The 24441-nt window shown below is 35.0% G+C and overlaps 2 protein-coding genes across 2 annotated transcripts in view; both read right to left on the bottom strand.

Annotated features, from left to right (window-relative positions):
* The window catches only part of LOC140751105 (uncharacterized), a 137534-nt gene that overhangs the window by 104892 nt on the left and 8201 nt on the right, over positions 1–24441 (bottom strand). The gene's annotated exons all lie outside the window — the stretch shown is intronic.
* LOC140750699 (uncharacterized) lies at positions 21576–23962 on the bottom strand. The gene is made up of 4 exons (XM_073084392.1): positions 23868–23962; positions 23626–23758; positions 22839–22932; positions 21576–22511 (listed from the first exon to the last, which is right to left on the bottom strand). The coding sequence occupies exons 1-4, from the start codon at positions 23915–23917 to the stop codon at positions 22057–22059; spliced, it is 732 nt and encodes a 243-aa protein (XP_072940493.1). The 5' UTR covers positions 23918–23962; the 3' UTR covers positions 21576–22056.

Below are 24441 nucleotides of genomic sequence, written 5' to 3'. Positions count from 1 at the left end.
AACACATGAACTTTCAACCCCACTACTTTTTGAAAACGATTTTCGTTAATCGCTCATGGTGAAACAAGTGTCATTGGACTTATGGCCATTACAGATAAATGTTATATTCTCGTGGAACTGTAAACAAGTCGTTTCGACACTTCTATTGGTAACGGCCTATTGTTACTTTACTTATCTCTTTTCTATGGGTCTACTGTTCCATTAATCAGATTAGACTATTTGAACTGATTTATTTATTAGCTGTAATACGTTGCTTAGATATTATCAAGATTAAAGTGTGATAAATTATATATGTTGCTTTAATAGAAATAAAAAGGAACTTTACGTTGTATTCTTATACGAAAGGGTTTTACACACATATTAGCCGAAAGATATAATGCGAATGGTTGTTATCATAAAAAAACATAGTCAGATTGAGCCGTAGCGAAGTATGGTCAAGTTTAGTTAGAGCAGGTCAATGATATATTGTCCCTGTAGTCTCGGGACTAGAATAGGGCTACTGTATCCCCTGCCTGTCGTAAGATGCGACTAAAAGGGGGCTTCTGGGGTTGCGGGCGGCAAGAGTGACAGCTCGAACTGTCCATCAAGTAACCCCGGGAAGGACGACGGTATGTGTGGCCGCATACCGTTGTAAACATCAGGTTTGTGGGAGGAGCGTAAACTGCCCCCCCCCCAGGGAAGAGCCCGATTGGGACATCGCGCTCGGAGGACTCCGGTTGTGTTCCATCGGAGATCCCAGAGTTCTCCATCAAGTGCTGAGGACGGTCACCGGGGGGGTTTTAGGGCGGTAAAAATCCCACATAACCTGGTGTCGCTCCCACGCCGTCGGGTAGCTTTCTAAGGTTTCCCCCTCGTAAACAAAAAAGAAGTCAATGATATATATATCATTGGTGTAGATACGATACAATATTTGTAAAGGAATAACTGCGAATAACAGATCAACAGTCGAACAATATCGAAATATATCATTAATTTTAAATAAGAACTTTAATGGTATCAAAACAACAACAATCGAGCAATATCGAAATATATCATTAATATTAAATTAGAACTTGAATGATATCAAAACATAATAAATTTAAGCAAAACCTGTTACAAAATTAATGAAGATTAACCGACCTAATAAATATTTTCGTAAATAAGCGAGCCAAATGACCGTGGGACGGACAAACAATAAAATAAAGCAAAAGAACAAGAACTCTCCAATATCCAATCATTAGAACGCATATTCATTTTATTATTTTATGAACAAAATAACATATCGGTAGATGTAAGATAAAAAGCTAATTAAAGAAAATAATTAATGAATATTAACAATTATTATATTACATATCGAGATAATTTTCTACACTAATTGCAGCACAGCTATGTACAAAAGTATACAATCTGCTATATACACGCATAGAATACATATAAAACTATAATTATATTTATAGAACAAGTAGAATTATATTTATAAGATATTTATTGAAGGTGGTAGAACCCTTTGTGGTTCGACTCCGGCGGCACCACCGCCACACCTATTTCTACCTAATAACAGCAGTGTTAAGCGCTGCTGTGTTCCGGTTTGAGGGAGACAGACTTTTCCGAGGCGTTCCAGCTTAGTCCTCAGGGGTAGCGGCGCATCTGTGGCCCACCTCAGGTAGGAATATCTAATCCTATCTGGGGTTGATTACAGATGTCCATGGGCGGCAGTAGCCACTTACCATCAGGTGGACTGCATGCTCGTCTGCTACTCTTATATTATAAAATAAATAAATATTTCTTTAGGCACATTTAGTTTAATAAAGTACCTTGCAAGTTTTAAGTTCAGTATAGTATTATTTTCTACTAGCAATTAAAAGTGCGGTTACGATTTACCGAGAGTAGACGAATTTTCTTACTTTATAATATTTTTTACTATAAGAGCGTAAACTCTTTATAAGTAGATAGTCCTATTCATTACCAGTTATTTCAAGGCAACGCCTTTAAACACGGTTGATTTTTAATAATATCCTCTTCAAAATAAGCTAAAGTATATTAGTACTTATAACGTAGTTAGCTTACTGCGATTGTTATGCATAGAATGGAACGCAGCCACCAAGGTCGGTCGACCATCCACAAACATTCCGAAATCCGTTTATATCGAATGTCGACCATTTTGTGACAAAAACATACTAACGCGTCAAATGGTATGTTTTTGTATGCTAATTCCGTAAAAATACATTCCTATTCAATTTTGGTCATAAATTTATGTTTAAAATTAAATAAACATGTGCTTTATGTCTTCCACTAATGTCAATATACGATCGTAGGTATGTTATTAATTTTGTTTTCACCGTTATTCTCTTTTTCTTAAATCCGTTTATCCTGTTTTCTATTACATTATTAATTAAATGAAAGTTTTTGTCTGTTAAAAAATCGGTGCATGTCTTCTTTCTTATAATATGTTTATCTACGTAAAAATTTTTTAATTTTTTTCTATTTCTTTTTATTGATGTATAAAATCTGGAACAATTTTAATGTTACTTTCACTGGAGTATTCGTTAGAGATTCTTTTGAAAGAGGTTTTCAAAAGAGTCTCTTACACTACACACTACACTATTTCTAGAACCAAAGACGAGGCTTTTAGATCTAAAAGGTATTATTTTCGCTATATTTTTTTACAATACACCAACACAATAGAGTACACAGCGCGACCCCACACAATGGGCTCTATTCAATTTATTTGATATCTGACTTCAATCGTAAAATTTTCACAACATATCTGACCTGCGAAATCAATGCACGATTACAGCGAAGGATAATGTTTTACGTGAGGTCATATGATGCCCAGAAATTGATTGGTCTATAACTTTTTTGAAAGTAATGAAGCGGATGTAACATCATTATTTTTATGCTTGATTAACATCATGACACAACTGGCATGTGTTAGGGTTTCTGTCCAACTTATGTTACACCTATTTTGCAAATTCACCATCATCAAATTTTAAAGCGTTTTGATTGATTTCCAAGTCGATTTCTAAGACATTTTAGACCTCAGGTTGTCGATATAGACTAAATTTGTATCACTAATTTAGACAAAAATTTACGGTAGATAAAATACCCTGCAGAAATTCATAATTCTACATTAATGCGTTATAGATGCCATCGATATACGCTACATAAATTAACAGTCAAAAAGCAGACAGTTAAATTTGTCATATGGATATTTACCTGTAGCACTACCATGAGTTTACAAAAGTATTACTCGCTAGCGACTGCGTAAAATAAATGTATGAAAAATTCTACAGCGCCTCTGGTGGTTACTCGTAGAACTAAATTCCGTAGTGTGAGTCACTCGTAACGTAAAAAACCTATCGAAATCAAATCGCTAGCGAATGTCATTATGATCTATTGCCATACAAATTCGGTCCCATGAGTCATTAATTTGACAGACGTTGTCAAGAAATACCGTGACGATGGTAGTTATGTTATTCACTAGCAAAATGACAATAGTTTTCTATTTACAATTTCTATAGTGGCGTTTCTATGCGAACTCATGGTAGTGCTACTGATCGGGGATCGAATTTGATACTTTAAACATAGAAGAACTGTTAAAATGATATTGTCCCATCATAACGTCAGTAATAGAACAATTGAGCGACCAAAAAATCGACCATCAGATGACATCATTGAAGAGATCACATTTTTTGAATCAGTTATTTTATGCAATTTTATACACAACTGCAAACACTATACAAAAGAAAACCTTCATAAAATTACAATAAAACTAAGAAGGAAATCAATAAATGTGGACAGTTTTCGAAGATTTGACCTGACAAGCTTCAGTAGAGCAAAGAGGGTCTTTCAATCTTCTCGCATAACGTTTTAGTACGCTGATAGTTACTTTGTTTCCAAACAAATGTACGATAAATATTAAATCATCCATCCATCTCTCAATCCTTGAAATTCAGCTATAGTAGGTACCTTTGAAAGTCCATTGTAGAATGAGATGTCTTAGCAACTCTAGCAAGATATGTTTGTACCGTAGTCTTCACGCTTGGTACGATATGGTGACAGTAATTGATAAGTAAAGTTGCAAAGAGAAGCAGCTTCTTAATCTGTAGAACTAGCGACATCTCCACAAGTGTCAATATTTTAAATTTATCTCCACTACACGTCATAAATCTACAAGAAAATAATATGTTATTGGTTTACTAATCATGTTAATAATTCCCTTAAAAGATTTAAATTTAAAAACCACGTAGACTCCTTTTGAAACAGTTTTTTAAGAAAGACTTTGAGTAAAATGTTGGCATAAGCAATTATAACTATTATAATCCTTCTAATGTTAAAGGCAATTTACGTTAACTTCTTTATAATGAAAACCATAGCCGAACCTAACTGAATTACTAATTGTATTTTTGAACTAATGTGCAAATGAAGCCATCTTGCGCTCAAGATCACCGCCAACGCTAACAATAGTGAGGAATTGAGCGAGTGAGGTCGCGTGCTTTGTGTGTATGTGGGTGTGTTTAGGTCTTAGTACACACTTGTGGAATTTCTAGAATATTCCACTCGTAAAATTATATTTAAATCCTTTTGTAAATAATTATAATACGTGTTAAGATGTTCAAAACAAAGTATCGAAGGAGGTCAACTATGGAAATCAAAATCCAAAGTATCGTAATTTCAAACTTCAAAATATATAACTGAAAAATTAATATTTCATAGTTATACGTAGATATGCATTTTTTAAGGACGATTGTCTGTCCGTCGCTACAATCTAATTTTAAAAATAATGGGTTGAAGTTTTACAGGACATTCGGGAAAAACAAAAAAAAAATATTTCATAGGAAAAAACTATTTCATAGGAAATCATAAATAGACAATGAAGAATTTTTATAACATAGTGCTTCGAATAAGAACAAAACAATTGAAAAATCTTAAACATCTGAACGTAGGTTTGCGCAAAACTATTTCTTTTGTTCTACAAAGTTATTGATACATATACGTAGGGTGACGTAATTCGATGTAATATTTTGAACAACGTAATTGGCATCAGCTGCAGTCCAAATGACAGGTAGCACAGATTTAAGCACGCAAGCCTTACGAAAGCCTACTTTTTCTAAGAAATCCGCTGGTTTCGTACACGTGTTGTGGAGTTGCGAAAAACAGGAGTTTAAGGTCCTAACCAGTTTCTGTAAAGGCTGGTTCGCAGTTCACCTGAATACTTATTAGTAAAGTACCTAGTCAAATTACAACTTAAAGTAAAATTTAAGGCTTGGGAAATGATAAGAATTTTACGCGAGGCTTTTTCAGGCAACTTATAAATAAACTTGTTCATCATTTTCTGATAGTTTATGTTAGCATATTTTTAAAGTCACATTTATGATATTTCTGAATTATTTTAACACTGTGTCTGTTGTGACATTGGTGATTATGTAATTTCTTAACCAAAATTAGCTTGTCTATGTTTGACAACACTTTGAATGTAACTTAACATTTAAGGTTCAAAGTTCAGATAGCATATTAATAAGTACATTAAACAAGTTTGTGAGCCTTTAAGATATTTTTCCAGTCTGATTTTGAACGCGGTAATCATATTAAAATTGTAAAATGGCGTATACAAAGGAAATATTACTGCAGTACTTTTACTACACGTATAAAAGAAATTGTAATCAGCAATACGCACAGAGTTGAGTTAAAATCACGACCGCGGTTTTCATAACATGAGCGGTGTATAAAATCAACAAAAACCGCGACTAAGTATTGAAATAGCACAATTCGATTGTTAATTTGCGATAAAACAATGCCACAATGGCCACTCGGCTCTAACGACAATGGAGCGCACATCGAGGAATGCCTTTGAGGTTCTAAATCTAAATAAATGTTACTTTGTGCACATTTACACGTGATGTTCATCGCTGTATTTATATAAGCATTACGTTAAGCACTTTAATGTACTCAATAAATTACTTAATATTATTTGTATACAAATTAACATGCATCAAGTGACGACCCACGTGGCGAAGCGGTCACCATGCCGGTCTGACGCGCAGAGGGTCTCGGGTTCGATCCCCGGCCAGACAGATTTTTAAATGATGAATTTAGACTTCTGTTTTTGGGTCTGGGTGTTTGTTTATTTGTCTCTGTGCATGTCCATGTGCATCCACGATACAGGGAATCCTACTGTGGGGCTGTGAGTGTAGAAAGCGTTTATTTATTTATTAATTTATTTCAAGTTGTTGGACAAGTCCGAAGTCAATTGCAACTAAAATCTTGCACTATATTGCAATAATAAATTCTGATATTTTGACTTGCTTTGAGCAGTATTTAGATAGTTCTAAAGGTAAACGTTATAGCTTAGCCCTCAGGCGTTGCACAAGATAATCTTGATGGGCTATACAAATATGTATAAATTACTCTTGGTTTATATATAGTCAATACAAATAATTGACCCCATTTTATTTAGTTAAGTACAAATCAGATAAATAAACGCAAATCCTGCTTGTGTCAAATAAAATAGATTCAAGGCCTTTATTTCGAGTACGAGACTTATTTTAGTCCTCCATTTCAACAGAACTTTATGTAATATATTCAGTTAACTTAATAATAATGTACAGACACAACCCAGGCATTTTAGTGCATATTAATATTCAAGACGCATCGCCCAGATGCTTAACAGATACGAATTTCCGTTCCGAGCTCTACCTAACTAACAAATATACGTTCTAAAGTTATTTATTTAACTTTTTTAATGTTTAACGTTGAGTGAGGTATTTGATAATGCCAACGTGCTCCATTTAAGTGATACCTACGTCAGAGTAATATAGATACGATTTCAAGGGAAAAATCTATAGGTACCTATTTTTAGATATATTGTAATCATAGTCTCGTCTCATAAGTTCTTAGAATATCTTAAACTATATAGTACAAATATGTTAGACTAAAAGTACTTACTCCAAATAGTGGTATCTTCTACGAGGTAGATTTCGTGTTCGATTCTCAGTTAGACAAATATAATAATAAAACAGTGTGCAGTATTCGTAATCTTCATATACTAATTTGAGTAAAAAACGTTACCTTTACCTAAATAATCATATGCGGTTTGAAAGACACACATTTAGCTGAGATTAATAAAGGATATTACTAAATAACAATACGAATGATTGTAATCTGAGACTCACTAGTTGCAAAAGCCGTTCATGTAATAGCCGCCCGTAATACGAACCGCGGTCTTAAGTCCTGGTAATAAAGACTGGAATAGATTAACTTTACCACATACATACATACACAAGTAATAGGGTTGCCATAACTTTAAAAATAGTATTTGGAATGTCTTATAAAATAGTATTTAAAATATCGTCTGAGGAAGAATAAGTTTGATTATAGAGTTTCGACTCTACAATAACAACTGAAAAGTAAACTTATATCAAAGCCAACATTTTTCTTGGGGCTATATTTGCATTTTTAATGCAGTTCGAATAAATATTTTGTTAAAAATGTTTTAGCGGTTAAATAAGAGCTTATCCTTATATAAATCTCGAGTAAACCAATGAAAAGCTCCATTTATTCAGCCTAGCAGGCAAAAATAAATAGGAAAGTCACTGAGGGGATTTAAGACTAATGCGGTAAACACCTTACATGACCCAATGTCTCTTCCAAAAATCAGGGTACCTTTTGAAGGTTACCCCGTCACCAAAAAAGATATTTCCTCGAATTATAATTGGGAACCCTAACCCACACATACGGTTTACGCAACACGTCGTGGTTTTTAAACAGGCGCGGTAAGCGGAACGCGGTATGCTGAATATTTTTTCAACTGCAAAATGAGAATTAAGCGCATTTTTTACGCTAATTTGCGAGACGATTCTCACTTCTCCTTTCCGTTTAACAACAGTATTAATTTTGCATTAAGTAACATCGTTCTGTCCTATTCATGACTCAAGTAATAACTCTATCTTTCTCTTTTATCAATTACTTACTATTAAACTCCTGGGCACCCGTTTCCACTACGAGTGAAATTGCTTCAAGAAATAGTTTGGTACATTTGACACACCTTTCAGTATTAAGAACTCTCCGACTAGTTGGTATCTTAAAGATGTTTTCCTTCCCCGTAAATAACTAACTACATAATTATAATAAAATACAAACGTGAACCGCATTTTTTGCTTTGAAATCACTGAGAAGCAACTTAAAAACACTCGTTTACAAAATTTTGCATACAATTCATTCTTGACCTTCGTAAATATAATCATATTATATGCGAATATCAAATTAAACTCAAATAACTTGAATTGCTTACATCAAATTACAATTTATACATACCAACCTGTAAGAACAGAATAAAACTAACTTAAAAACACGTTTTTACATTTTGGCATCGATTAAATTTTTAAAACGAGGCAAAAAAATATTACACCTTGGAGATCAAAAGTTGATATACAAAAGATTTAAACTAGTGACAGCGACATCTCCAGTCATTTTGTGCAAAAAGTGCCATCACAATCACTTTCCATTTCGAGAAAACTAGTTTTTGGTACATCAGTTATAAATACTTTGCAATACGTATAAAAAGGTGTTTTAACGTCGTGTCAGACGAATAACAAATCATACTTTTATGTTTATTTCTTTGGACAGCTGAATGAAGCGAAAGTTTTGACAAGACAATACCTCATCTTTAACGCGTATGGTTATGGTACCTTCACACGTAGCAAAATAATTTAAATATGTTTAAAGTTATACTTCTTTAGATGCGCCATGAGAGGGCAAAAGGATTGTTGAAGCTATTTTTATTACGGAAATGGTTAGGTTACGGGTCGGTTATCAAATTCACCTATTATCAATTTATAGATATGATACTGATGATACAATACGATATTAAATTCCACGAGAAACGTCGTAATAACCGAATATAGGTAAATGGAGGAAGCAAATTAAACAAACGGGACTTACTAGAGTAATATAAATTATTAATTATATAACTACATATATTTAAATTTTTCAAATACATATTTGAAAAATTTAAATATTTATAATACGAGTGAAAGGATGTATCTGAAGACACATTTATTTGAGACTTATCTTTTGAATAACATAAGCACTTTGTTATTAAGACTGCGAGCATATATTCTTGTATTCTTAGAAGCCACTCCTTAGAATATAAGTAACGAAGATTGATGTTAGACACGATTAATCTCATCTCACACCTGTGATATAATAATTAAAAAAACCAAAACATTTAAGTCATTTTGTACGCCTCGGAAAGTGTATTTCTCTTACCACAACTTCAAAACAGAACACGGCCGCGCTTAACACTTTTTTTTATAATAGGAGTAGCGGACGAGCATGCAGTTCACCTGATGGTAAGCTGCTGCCACGCCTGGACATCTGTAAGCAACCCCAGATAGGATTAGATTTTTCTACCTGAAGTCGGCCACAGATGCGCTGCTACCCCTGAGAACTAAGCTGGAACGCTTCGGAAAAGTATGTCTCCTTTACCCTTAAACCAGAACACAGCAGCGTTAAACACTGTTATTATGAGGCAAAAATAGGTGTGGTGGCGGTGCCGCCGGAGTGGAACCATAAAGGGTTCTACCACCTTCACAACATTGCTGCAGCAATAGCAAAACATAGGCATTTTTCATATCTAAGAAAATGATATGGTCACACAAGTACCCAATGCAGGAGATTTCCAAATCGCCAGCCCTCTAGGTACAACAAAGCCCAGCTCCCAGGCTACTCATTGTGTTGGAAGGAAATGCCGTTGCCATTGTGTTCGCGATTGTACCGATTGCGTTTCATATAGCATTGTAATTGTTCGTGACAGAATTTACACTGCTACTATGTACTTCATACGGCCCCGTATGAATTGTGTGTAGAAATTAAATAGGCTTGAAAGGATTTGTTCCACTATTTGGTAAGTTTACGTCGCTAGCAATGATGCCTCGGTGATTTCATTGATGTAACTATCATTATAGATGTAATTTCATTGCTTTTGCTTTGTCAATGCGTTACTTTTAAAGACCGCTTCTCTAATATATTTATGACATACTTGTAGCTTAAGAATGTTTGTTATGTATTCTTAAGTGAATAAACAAAAAGGTGTAAAGACTACTAAAATGAATAGAGTAACAATAGACGAAGTAATAGGTGTGCAAAGTTACCGACACATTCACGTAAAGCCTCATATGAAATGTTACTAGCCAAGTTATTGAAACAATGAGCTATAATTATAAAAAATACTCATAACAGATTTATAAACTTTCCAAGGTTTCTCTACATAGAGTCATACTGGATTCCGTGCATGTGTGCATACTGTGCCAGTGTGCATACAACAACCATAATAATTAATAACTAAGCCTCACTGACAAATTAATAAGCACAATCAATAATAGTAAAGTTGTATTCCATGAAAATGTGAAATTATGTAACTACTACTTATAACTCATCGGCTTAAGGATAAAATATATGGTTAGGTACCATATTTAGCCTTTAACCTAATGATTCATTTAGTATAAATCTTTCTTGTCCAACATGTACGTTGATTTGAGATCATTTAAAAGTGGAGAAGGCAGTTTCTATGAAAATTACTTGATGAGGATTGGGAATTAGTTTAAAAATAACGGTATGTTAGATTTCAAAAATGACTATCAATATTTTTGATTACATGCTTAACTTTTAATACCTACACATAGATTAGTAAAGATTACTCACTGCTAACAAGAAAATGTACCCAGTTTTGAGAACTGAAATAGTTGCGTAAAAAAGTTTTGCCACGTCTCCGTGCTAAAATGTCCCTAAAATATTTGAAATATTTATTTATTTACTATGTAAATTGTACATTGTAACTGTAAATTACGCAGTATTAGTTATTTATTCGTAAATTTTCTCTTAAAAATGTTTTTATTTGTCAAAATTCAAAAAAAGAACTTACTATAATAAGCCATTTGTGGCTTCATTCAATTTCAAGGCAGCGAAGTATCTTTACTAATCTATGTACCTACAATAAAAAAGTAAATTGTATCATTTAGGTCTTAATGTAGACTAATCCAAATTTATTATGAGACTGCCAAGATTGATTTAAAAATGCATAGGTGGTACAGATAAGAAATATAAAAAGAAAAATGTTATTACAAATAGTAGCTTATAAAGCATTGTAATAAGTAATTTAGTTGAAACTACAGACAAGTATTTCTTTATATTTGTATTCCTATAGGTATCTTAGTATGAAGTGATACTGCACGGGAGTATTCATGTAGTGTAGTATGAATAAATTCAGCGGCGTCACTCTAAAAGAGCTAATAATACAGAATTAATTATATTTACCCATATGTAAAGATATAAAAAGCTTGCATTCTAACAAACAAAACACTTTAATTTACACTTCGCTACTTCGCACTTAAAACCACATGCCAGTAGCATTTATAATCATCACTAAACAACAACATAATGACAGGATAATAATTATGATAAGTGGAAGTCATAAATACACGTCATTATAACTATTTCCGTTCAATACAAAGTTGAATTTAAACTATACATGACGATACTTATGTAACTATGTAGGTACCATATCCGCTGAAGTCGTAGTAGGTATGTTTAAGATTACTAATAAAAATCATTTACTTAATGATGATCGATATAACAATATTACAAAAAACATACGACTAAAAGTGCAAAGGAAACACTAAATATTATTTTATAGTTTTACTCGATAACAAATAGTTAGATAATATTAAGAATTAATTTATAATTGTCGGGGGTTCATTTAAGAATTAATTATAGATTCTCATGAATTACGAATTTTATACTTAAGTATTTTTCATTGGATTGACTGCATACTACTTCAATTATAAAGAAAATAAAATTCTAAATATGTTAAGTACATTCTAGCTAGAGCATCTATCTATCACTGAAAAATACAATGCTGAAAACCTCTCCTAACTCTACCCTGCCTCTCTACGACCATCCCCCGAAAACTTAAAGATGTCTTAATAATGGTTAACGCACGAAAACTTGATTCTGTAAATACAGTAAATAAGTACCTAATTTTAAGTATTTCGGTAAAATGTACACTGATAAGGCCAATACATATTACACATACTTCCTTATTTCCTCATAAGTTACCACAACAGTCTCTTTGAAATATTTACTTAGTTATCACTGTAACGCTTTCATATTGTGCATGTACATTGTACATATTATGAACTTCAATATGTAATACGTAACGTGAATATTTGTGGAACAACTTAAAATAAACAAATACTAAGTGGTCCCATAAATATTGGATATGTAACACTTATTGATACTAAATGTATCAATAAATATCCGTATCCACATTTCCTGATTTTCGTAATAAACCTTGTAAACTTGTCAATACTTACGTAACTAGAACATCTGAAGTATTACCAAACTCGTGGTTTGCCTATGGCACTATCGTCACACGACTTCTGCCTAATAATAGGTGTAATGATTATGTGTTACGGATTATAGGGCGAAGTAAGGAGATAGAACAGTAACCATTTTCACCCACTGAAGCAGTGACGCGCTTGTAATCGTTGTAATCGGCTTTAAGTATCATTTCTCAAATTAGTTACCTAATATTGATATTAATAAATGCGTCTGTTAATCTTTGATATCTACTAATAGTAAGCGTGTTTGAAGATAACGAAATATAAAAGTCATTTTCCACTTTTCCACATCCAAAGATTACTAGAAATCGTTCTTCAAGAATTAAAAAATATAAACGAAACAACATTCTACAACTTGTTTTATACTAAAGCTATAGAAACTCAAACAATATAACTAATTGCTCCAACAATATACATGCTCATCTTGATTTTCTTTTGACGCCAACAATTCAAGTTAGCCTTTACGCAACTTTCTACATAAACCCAACGGTGTAACAAATCAAATAGTTTCGGACCAGGCGGCAAGGTTGGTCCATTTCATAGAGAATCTTTAGTAGCGATATTTATTGTGTACTTTGTAGGACTTTTTATAATGTAAGAGTAGCAGACGAGCATGCAGTCTTCCAGATGGTAAGTGCTACTGTCACCCATGGATAAATCTATAAACTCCAGATAAGATTAGAAGATTCCTCCATGAATTCGGGCACAAATGCGCCACCACTTCTGAGGATTAAGCTGCAATACCTTAAAAATTGATAACTAAAAGTATATGTAACTTGTAAGGGGTTCTTATGATACATATGTTAATTTCGATATTAAACCCAGCGGCATGGGAAAGCTGGCAAGTCTTATTTACTCCTAATTTCAACGTCTTTATGAAAATTTGGAGTAAATATAAGTATCGAAGGATACAAAGTAGCAGTACATTAATCTGAATAGCCTTGTCCCAAATTAAGTAGCATAGCGTGGATCCCCAGTATTCACAATAGATGATTGATTGGACAAATGCTTACAATAGTTCACTGTGGCGAATGCGTGTGAAGAAGAGGCTAAACGGCCATGGCCTACGACTACTAGATAGATTATTAGATTTTTAGATTATTTGAACTATTTTAACATATTTTGAATTCAACAACGATCTCGCACAGTCTTGGGAGAGAGGGGGTCCGTAAAGTGTGACATAAATGATAAGGAGTTTACATTTTGTTACGTTTCCTAAATCCCTTGTTCTTAAGAATTAATAGGAATAACGGAGTAGAAGCAATTTGAGAATATCCTAAATAATCAACTTTGCGAATGCTTTATTTATTTATTTTTGTACACCTTAAACTAAGGGTTACAAAGGGTAAACTTAATGCCTAATGGCATTGTCTGCCAGTCGACCCTGGGTGATGGCGATAGCATGTGGTAGGCATAAACAGTAATAATAAAATAATAAGAAATCTTTACGTCGTCAGTAATGTAAAATGGATTACACATTAAATTTGTAACAACATATTACACGGACAGTCTACAATATTACATGTTATTAAAACCGTTGTAGAGTTAAGGAGACGGCTCTAATTTATGAGTAAATACTGCAAGAAGAAGTGAATTTACTAGTTACTATAAAAATGGTACCTTCGTAGAACTGTATAAGGACAATAGACAACATAAATAAAACAACTATTATCTAGGCATTACAATGTAACGCTACATAATATAGTAGAAGAATTACATAAACCACTATTATATTGAATCATGATATCTTACCATCCACCAATCATTGTCATTAGATGTAATTACTTTACTTAATTCGTAATCATACTCCACGATTGCATAGAATAACGAAAGTCCCGATTGTTCGACGATTCCATCACAATCTGTCGAAAGGTAGATACTAGATCTTTATTAGTTTTGTGTTATGGCATACGAGTCACGTTCCTGACCCTTTTGGTCCATAGTTATTACGGAGGTCATTCATTTCATTTTTATCAATTTCGCAACCACCCCTTTAGAAGTTGTGGTTTGCGGTTTTCTGCGATTATGTTATTTTTGTTCAAGATCATCGTCTGAATTTAGGTTGTACATTAACATTCAGGTCGCTCTGAGCGGAAGATGATCGATTACCATATTTCTGTTGCATGTGGGCCATTCATAAATACACATGAATAAGTATCTCGAAGTTTAATTCAAATGTAATGTATTCCTTTTGACTATATAATTATCAGCTGGTGTCTGTTAACAGCTAAATAAAGGCCTCTTTTAACTTAAACTACTCTAATTGTCTTACCTCGATTTAAGTCCTAAGCGAAAAAAATATATTCCAAAATTCCAATATGTCGTATTGTGGAATGTGTGGGAGCATGTATTTTAAATTTATTATTGTTATTATGTGTACCTACAACAAGTGCTCTGTAAATGACCTATTTTGAATTTTGAACAACTTCCTCTGAATATCATATTCGACATATTTGCGACGTTAGAAATCTGGTAAATTCATGCCATCTCCTTCGAGCCACAATTCATTTTTACCTTCAACCTACGTACCAAATAGCTGCAATGAAACGTAATCTCTCACGACTTCACCGCACACATGATGTAGAACAAGTTTCCTTTCGATTCCGAGAGCGCTACAAATTGACGCTCTTTAAAAATTCACAAACAAAGCTATTAAAACGGACATCATATTGGTAACTTCATTTTTTTTTTTAAAAAGGAGTAGGTATACAATCTTATATGACCTTAAGTAAGTAGATAAGCGCTGTTGCTCTGGGACCTTTGCAGCCAATAGAAAAGAAGTACATCTAATCGCTAAATTGCTAAAACCAAAAACTAATTCAGGTCATTTCGTGGACACCAAATGAAACAGTCCTACTTTAAGATAAGCTACGCCTAAGACTGCACTTAAACGTAAATATCTATTCCAATGGCCGCTGTGACCACCAACAGTGGGCCGAGTGTGAGTTTTATCAGGCATTTACTTTACTATCGCGTTTACGTCTAAAAACTCAAATTGTATGAAATCTTAGTCAGCGCCTCTAGCGGAAAGTTACGAAAACAATAAGTGCGAGTGTGAGTTTTATTTTGCATTTCGGTTAACGCAACTAATTTCGTCGTGACGTGATTTAACTATTGATGTTAAGTATTTTGACGTTTGAGCAGTCATGCGCGAGTGTGAGTTGTGTTTTGACAGTTTGTGTACGTAAACTCAACTATTTGTGTTAAGTATTTCATTCACTTGCATTTCATATAGTGAAACCAAGAGTTACGTATTTTAAGTTAAATTTGTTTTTTGTTTATTTGTTTAAAATGAGTTTTTTCGTGTCGGATTTGTTGTTAAGGGGCTAAGGGGTAGAGCAAGCCGTAGTTTTTTAGCCTGGAGGATGATATCGGTTGCTCAAGCGCAAGATCAACGAAATTATATGCGTAGGCAAAGAGCGTCTTTGCGAGCGTCTGTTAACGTCCTAGAAGATCTTAGTGATATAGAATTTAGAAATAGGTATAGGTTGACGAAGGAAGCTTTCTTATCTTTATGCGAAGACCTACAAAATTTGACAAACTTGAAGTCTACACAACGTGTCAGTGTAGAGACAAAGGTAAATGTTTTTTTGCAGTAGATATATTTAAAAAACAATGGTTTCAAATACTACTAGATTTCTCACTTATAATATATAATATGACTTATTATTACAGGTTCTTGTTGCGTTATTTTTTTTTGCCACTGGCTCTTATCAGAGACCGGTAGGGGTGGCCAAGGGTTTGTCGCAGAAAATGTGCAGTGTGTACATACACCAAGTGACTCAAGCACTCATACACCCAGTATAGGTGATAGGCATGTAGAAAAGAAGGGTTTAGTGGAATTTTGAGGAACATTAATAGAAAAAGCCAGAAGAACCGATGAAAATTTAATGACAACGTTTTAAGGAAGGCATGACATAGAAAAAACAATATACATAAGAACGTATTAAAAGAAAAATACATTAAAACCTTCTGCGCTAAAATAATAATATAAATAAGCAAATAGTGCGTCGCCTACAATATCTGCCTCCTTAGTGCTAGCTAAATAGCACTACAGTCCCGTGGTGATAGTAAGGCGACGCGTGTCACCGGCCTACGCAGTACGCCTGTGCGTGTACGCACATCTACTATTCGAACGCGTCCATCCCTAGCTGGATGGGTCGCATTCACTACTCCGTGACGCCAGTGACCTCTCTCTTGATTAGAATCGGTAAGAATAACGTAATCACCTACCTCAAGGGATCTAGCTTCTTGTGTCCATTTTTGGCGTGGCAGTAAAGTTGGTAAATATTCTTTCAACCAGCGAGCCCAGAACATGTCCGCTAGTCTTTGAGCAACTCGCCATCTTTTTCGTAGACATAAGTCAGAGTCGTCATACTTACCAAACTGACGGCTAGTAGAAGATGTTCCAATCAAAAAATGATTGGGCGTAAGCGCCTCAGGATAGTAGGGGTCACTCGAAACATGTGTTATGGGTCGACTGTTAACCAAGGCCTCTACCTCAGTTAACAGCGTAGATAAAGTATCTGGGTGAGGTGCGCGTTCCTTTAAAATAACCTTCAGTGAAGACTTAACTGTTCGAATCATCCGCTCCCAGCTGCCTCCCATCTCAGGAGCACCTGGCGGAATGAAGCGCCAATCCACGCCGCGTACGACTCCAGCCTCCCGAACTGACACCGTGTTAATCTCGGCTATGCTACGTCTCATCTCTGTATCGGCGCCTCGAAGGTTAGTCCTATGTTGACCATCTAAGATAGTAGGCCGCCGTGCTTGGTGGTTCACACCTGCTACCTTGTCTGTACGACCGCCCACTCTTAATATACCTAACTCGTCAATATATGGTATATGTATGTATAACTGCAGCAAGCGGCTATTAAAAGGAAGCGATTTATTCTGCTTCAAATACGACAATTCGGTACCAAAACTATCGCTTTGGCACTTTTTTATCAGCAGCTCCTCTGCCTCCTTCATTAGAGAAATGTCTAAGGTGCACTCTTTTCGCTGACATTTTCTAATGAAAAGCAATATCCTAGCCGTTGCTCGTATTAATGTAATCCAACTCGAAATGTTATCTTCGTTAGGCAAAGATAAATTAGAATTGCATTCGATTACTGTATAAACACAACGTTCCTCATCGCGAATTATTTGTTTAAAAAACTCTTTAATATCCCCCATTACAACAATTATATGTTCCCGAAAACGTAACATAATTCCTAATAAAGAATTATATAAATCAGGACCGGTAAGAGGAAAATCATTTAAACAAACGCCTTTTACCTTTCCTTCACAGTCAAATACTAACCTTATTTTCTCAGATTTATTGGGATTCAGAACCCCAAAATGAGCCAGATACCAAATGTGACTAGCCGAAAGTTCTGACTCATCTAGTTCTCGAGCGTAGCCCTGGTCGAAGAGCTTCCGCACTTCCTTCCGGTATCTCTCCCCATAACTGCTGTCTGCCTGATTTTTTTTCATAATACCTGTAAGCCTGGATCGGGCATAATCATAGGTGTCAGGCATGCAGAATTCATCCTTGACGAAGGGTAAACCTACCTCCCATTGCTTACCTATTTGACGTGAAGTTTCATGTAGTATACGTACCGCTCTCAAATGTGCCGTATTCTCACGTCGTAAGTTCAATACTCCAATGGAATCTAACTCAAAGGATTTTTTAATTAAATCATTAAGTTCATTAATAACTGTTGAATGTTCGTACACCTCGGAGTGAGCGAGATGAAATGTGTGTGCGTTCACGGAAGAGTGAGTGAGACCAAGGCAACCATGAATACACCACCCCAAATGGCATCTCGTAGCATAAGGTTCCTGTTTGTTACCGTGACGAATTTGTAACGGCGCAATTAGAAAATAATTATCTTCCCCTATTAGCAGGCGAGGCACTATGCATTCTTTACAAACAATATCTTTTATAGGTAACAAATGACCACATTTAATATCATTAATAGGTGACAAATTATGTTTAGGTAAATTTAATTTTTCAACCTGCCTCAAAGTTACATCATAACATTGATTCTCATAAAAGCCACTAATATTAGTACATATTTTCGGAGCGTCCGATTGAAATACTTCAACACCAAAGGCATCGATAAATTTAATAGAACTACTCTGTGATGACGTAAGACCTAACTCCTGCACTAACCCCTTATCTATCATAGAAATAGAAGCGCCATCATCTAATAAAGCATAAGTACTTACAATACCTTTAGGCCCACGTAAATTTACCTTAACTATTTTAAGTAATACTGTACTTTGCGTAGCGGGGACGAGGGAGTGAGTCACTGTTTCGCCCACTGTTGACGATGGTCCACATTGACCATGTTGTGATGGTGACGGCTCTTCCTCCCGCTCCGCAGCTGATGTTGTTTGCGTGGCGATAGGCTTATTGTAGTGCAACAAGTGATGATGAGGGAGTCCACAATTATTTATATTGCACACGGCAGCGGTGCAACTACTACTTTCGTGTCTATCTAGTAAACAACAATAGCATAGATTATTAGTCTTGACATATCTCCATCTATCTCTCCTCATAGCCCTTTTAAACGCTCGACAGTCTGGTAACAAATGAATAGATTTTTTACAAAAGTTACAAAGTTTACAACCTTCAAACCTTTTAATAGGTTGCGTTTCTAAAGATAGAGGCTGTTTTCTAAACTCTCGCACTTGTGATACACCAACAACTGAAACCATCTCAGCCTCCCTCTTCAGAAATGCCGCTAAGAGCTGGAGTTTGGGCATATAGGACGACATTCTTGTGTAAGCGTAATCAGTATATTTGCTTAACAATATATTAGGTAGCTTGTTTAATATCGCTGCTAACAATTCTGGGCTACGAAGATAGTCAAATTTGTGTAAACTCTGTATGGTTGCAACACAATTACTTATTTTAATTGAAAATGTTATTATGTCGTGTTGATAATTATTTTGTAGCGGTGAGAGCTTCTTAACTTGAGAGATGAGATGTTGAATAATAATATCAGCATTGCCATACCGCAATTGTAATGCCTCCATAATAACATCTGGTGAAGTGTTACCTATGAGCAGCTCCGTTACTGTCTCCCTAGCTTCACCTTTAAGGGCTCTTCTCAGACGCCACAAGTTCTCAGAGTCGCTAAAATGGCATACACGAGTAGATTCCTCGTATGCACTTTTAAAGTGCAACCACTCAATATAGTCACCAGCAAAGCTGGGTAGTTCACGCGGTGTAGATAATCGTGTGAGTAAACGTTCCTCCTGTTGAGTAGATGAAGTTACCATAATGTCCTTCAATGTGTGCGCGAGCTGCAGTATGCTGTCGACAGGAGGGCCCTGAGCCTGTGCACGAATTGGGTATACTGTAGGTATCCGCGCTGCCTCCGTCGCTGTCGCTGCCGCCTGTAGAATAGGCGACTCCTGCTCCTCGTTTTGCTCCTTCCACTCGTTCACCAGTGATTTACTGCTACAATCATGACCTCGGCTAGCATTCAAACGACATCTTGATGCACGTTTGCTATGTGGCGCATGAATCTCTGATTCGTAATCATTCGCAGCTAAATCATATTCTAGTTTCTTCTCAATTAAATCTAGTTCGATCTTCGCCTTGGCTTCAGCTGCAGCCAGCTCAAGCTGCTTGCGCCTTACGTGTGAAAACGACGTTGACATAGATGACGCGTACGCCGAGGCGATCTTCTCTCGTTTAACTTCTAATTTTACATCTGATGGCACCGGTAAATTTTGTTGTGAAGGGATTTGTGAGGTTACCATTTCATTTATACAAACCCTTTGTCTGCTATTACTGTTCCCCGCGGCAACCACATGCTCACTTTCCAAGCGTTCACTAAGTTCCTTTTTAGTAGCCATCAGCCTATCACCAGGCGGAGTATCAAACATAGTCGTGGTAAGATTAGGCACGAAGGACCAGTTTTATAGGTGATAGGCATGTAGAAAAGAAGGGTTTAGTGGAATTTGAGGAACATTAATAGAAAAAGCCAGAAGAACCGATGCAAATTTTAATGACAACGTTTGAAGGAAGGCATGACATAGAAAAAACAATATACATAAGAACGTATTAAAAGAAAAATACATTAAAACCTTCTGCGCTAAAATAATAATATAAATAAGCAAATAGTGCGTCGCCTACACCCAGCAATGTTACGGAAACATATAAATTTCCCTACCACCCCAGCTGCAAGACGAGTAGTTATTGATAAGTAAGTAGAAGTAAATATTTCCTACAAAAAAATCTTCATAATTTCTACTATTTTTGTTTTTAGGTTGATTATATTATTTGTTTCAGATTCTATGCCAAGTTTGGTTTACCTGGCATTGTTGGTTGTATTGATGGCAGTCACTTTAGAATATTTTCACCACCAACAGAAGAAGAGCAACTTTATTATTGCAGGAAACATTATCATTCGATCAATGTACAAATGGTAGGTATATGTATTTCTGGTAATAAAATTATATTAAACTTATTATCCCACAGGGTCAGTGAATCATATAAAACTCATTTATTTTCCAGATTTGTGATAGTGATTGCCGTATTACAAATGTTAACGCGAAGTTTGGAGGTGCCAACCATGACTCATTTGTATGGGAAAATAGCAGTTTAAATAAATACATGCAATCGCTGCATCAAGGTGGTGAAATATGTTGGCTTTTAGGTAATTATTTTCATTTTTTTTTATTGTACATTACTCTCTTATTTGCTTTAAACTGTTAGTGAATTGGATGCATTTCAATTAAAAAAACTATGGTAAAATGTTAAGCCAATAATGTATTGACATAATGCAATTTTTAAATATTACAGGAGATTCTGGCTATCCGCTTCGCCCATGGCTGATGACCCCATTTTTAAATGTACAGCCTAATACACCCCAGGCACTCTATAATCAAAAACATGGCACAGCCCGAGTGTGTATTGAAAATACATTTGGAAGGCTAAAAAATCGTTGGAGGTGCTTGTGCAAAGACAGAGTTTTGCACTATAAGCCTAAAAAATGTGCCCAAATCATTGAAGCGTGCTGTGTGCTCCATAATATGGCAATCGATTTTAATGTACCTGAACCGGATAATATTGGTAAATTTATTTATATTATAATAAACCCCTATTTTCTTATTATCCTTAGAATTGAAAAGATTTTGAAATTTATTCCCGAATGTGTAAATTACATGTAAAAAGTAGTAAGTAATACAATTCTGACATTACTTTATAAATATTTTATTTTATAGATAACACTGCCGAAGATGAACCAGTTGAAGTTATAGAAGATACAGGTGGAAGGTATGCAACGGATTTATTAAGAGGAAGAGCCTACAGAGATCGATTAGTATTAAGTTTTATACAGCATAGTGATTAAAAATATATTTTTTAAAATAACCTCCATATTTTAATTTTATTCCTTCATAAATATACTTTAAATAAACTAAGAACACATATCAAATAATCAAATCTTCTACTAAATTAACATAACAAAATAGAAATAATTAATAAAAATAAAAAAACTGAATGATATCTATGCCTACTATATTTTTATATACATGTAATTATCTCAAATAAACTGTGAATTTTATGTTTATACAATTGAATCAAAATATGACTGTAATTAAGGATTCAGTTGACTGAATAAGAATTGCATACATAACAAAAATGTTATGAGCCAGGATCGATTTACATAAATAAGCTTCAGTCTTTGCAGAGTTTTGAATTACTTATTTTATGTAAAACATCCACAGCACTTGAGGCAATCTCTTGCCATTTTTGCTGTGTCTGCAACTCCAATTCCCGAATTCTTAATCGTTCCTTTTCTAATTTAATCTCCTCTGCATGTTTATGGATAAGCAACTCTCTCCATTCATCATCAGTATGGAGAAAGTTTTGTGCTACCCTATCCATAAGAGTTTGGGTCCTCCGGTGCCGTGGAGAACCAATGACCCTTCGGGATGTCCTTCTTCTCCGACCACGTGGGGTCTGACCCTGCTGTGCTGGGACTCTTGATGGTCCTGGTGGTGGGGTGTCACATACTGCCTCCACTACACGTGCTGCATCCATTACATTTTCCTCTTCCACTTGTGTGGGGGGCACTGAGGCAACTGTCATCTCTTGGGATGGTCCCGGCACATTCCAAGGCTCAAATGGATCTGTAAAAATAATGTTACATTATTGTACTGCTAAATAGCTAAGTATGAACTGAAGAGTGTGAATGTAACTGTACTTAATTGGAGCCTCTACTCTACTATTAGTACTATGAGTATTGATAGAAATATATGTTAGTTGCCAACCTGCTGCCAAATGTTTTCAAATCGCCTATAATTCCTGATGATAATAGTAAATGCAAACAAGATCACCGAAGAGACAGCTGTTGATTGTGGTCAATAATATATTTATTCAATCCTATCGTATAGGTAGGTAATAGTTTTATTGACAAAGCTTTTTTTTGTTAAATATCCAACATTAAAGAACTTTACCTATGTTAATAATTGGGCTTTCCTCAGCTGGCTCAACAGCAGTATGTGGAGTTGGTGTTAACGTCAGAGTGCGGTCTGGGTCTTCATCTTGTGCCTGTAGTTATAAAAATATTATTTATTACATAATAATATCATTATTTTTAGCTGATAAAAATATTAACTACCATTCCCTTTTATTGTACATATTTTTACACACAGAAGCAAAATAAACATAAACAAAATGGTGTAAACAAAGACTTCCTGAGATGACCATTTATTAAGTAATATATTTAAGTCAGAGAACCACACCTGTACATATAAGCCAGCTTCAACCACATCTGTAAACCCAGTAGCTGCTTGGACACCAATTATTTGCAAAACCCGGAGCTCCAGGTTGCTTAGCTTTGCCTGTAGCGCAGGCCCACCACCAGTACCAGAAGCTGCTCTATTTATCTTAGCAGACTTCTTTTTGGTGTTATTTTTTAAATCACTCCATACCTTAAACCCATGCATAAATCAATAAATTATAAATGTACTTTTATTTTTTTATAATATAGGAGTACCAAGCAAGCATGCAGTCCACCCAATGGCATGTGGCTACTACTGCCTATGAACAGCAGTAATCAACCCTAGATAGGCTTAGATATTACTACTTGACACAGACGCGCCGCCACCCCTGAGGACTAAGCTGGACCGCCTCGAAAAAATATGTACCTAATCCCAGAATGCATAATATTAAGTATGAATTAAAAAAATAAAGTAGAAGTCAAGCCAATCATGTGTAATCAAATTAATAAATTATGCTCACCTTTTTCCACTTCTCAGTCCCTTTACTTCCTCCTGTGGGATCACCGTTTAAAAGATGGGTGAGCTCTTCCCATTTTCTTATATTTGTTATCCTTCCTTGTGGGGTTATTTGTGGTTTGTTTAAATCACCGTGTCTTAAACAAAATATAGTTTAAATTAATTGCTTGTGCATACGATGACGCTCCGCATGAATATTATTATGGATTCGAAAACAATGCAAATAAAGAATTACTTCATACTCACTCTGCCATATAGTTCACCAACATTTCGAATTGAGTCGCACTTGTTTTCATTGTTATATATATTACAATCAAAACTTCAAAAGAATGCAACAGGTTGTTCCTATGCACGCCAAATCACTTGCAAAAAACAAGCTTGGTGAAATGGTGACGCACGACGCTGCTTTGTTTATGTTTTATTCCCGTTTCTTTTACTCGTAGGGTTAAAAGTGAAATAGTGCTATTCTGACGTTGAACATAAAGCATACAATTTTAAGTGACGCTTATCTTCCTCGTAGAACATGTGTTAAGATTGACTTTTTGGTTTGGTTACTTATTCCGAAAATAATACGAACAAATGAAGAAATACATGAGTTACATGCTTTTCAAATGTAACGGAAGAACTATTTAATTTGTTTGGGTTACTGTCGGCGAAAAAACTGGCGCTTCGCCGACACTCAAGTTTGACAACATAACAAAAAGATGCGTACTAATTGGGTACTTGACAGTTATAACAATAAAATATGAAATATGTTGGATATGATAGCTTATAAGTAAACATAAATTATGCAGTATTTCGTTTATTTTTTAATACGTTC

This window comes from Epargyreus clarus, unplaced genomic scaffold (genome assembly GCF_041222505.1).
Source record: "Epargyreus clarus isolate Ecla_fem2 unplaced genomic scaffold, WU_Ecla_fem_2.2 ptg000021l, whole genome shotgun sequence".
Classification (NCBI taxonomy): domain Eukaryota; kingdom Metazoa; phylum Arthropoda; class Insecta; order Lepidoptera; family Hesperiidae; genus Epargyreus; species Epargyreus clarus.
Note: the sequence above shows the minus strand (reverse complement) of the source record. Positions and strands in the feature narration are given on the sequence as shown.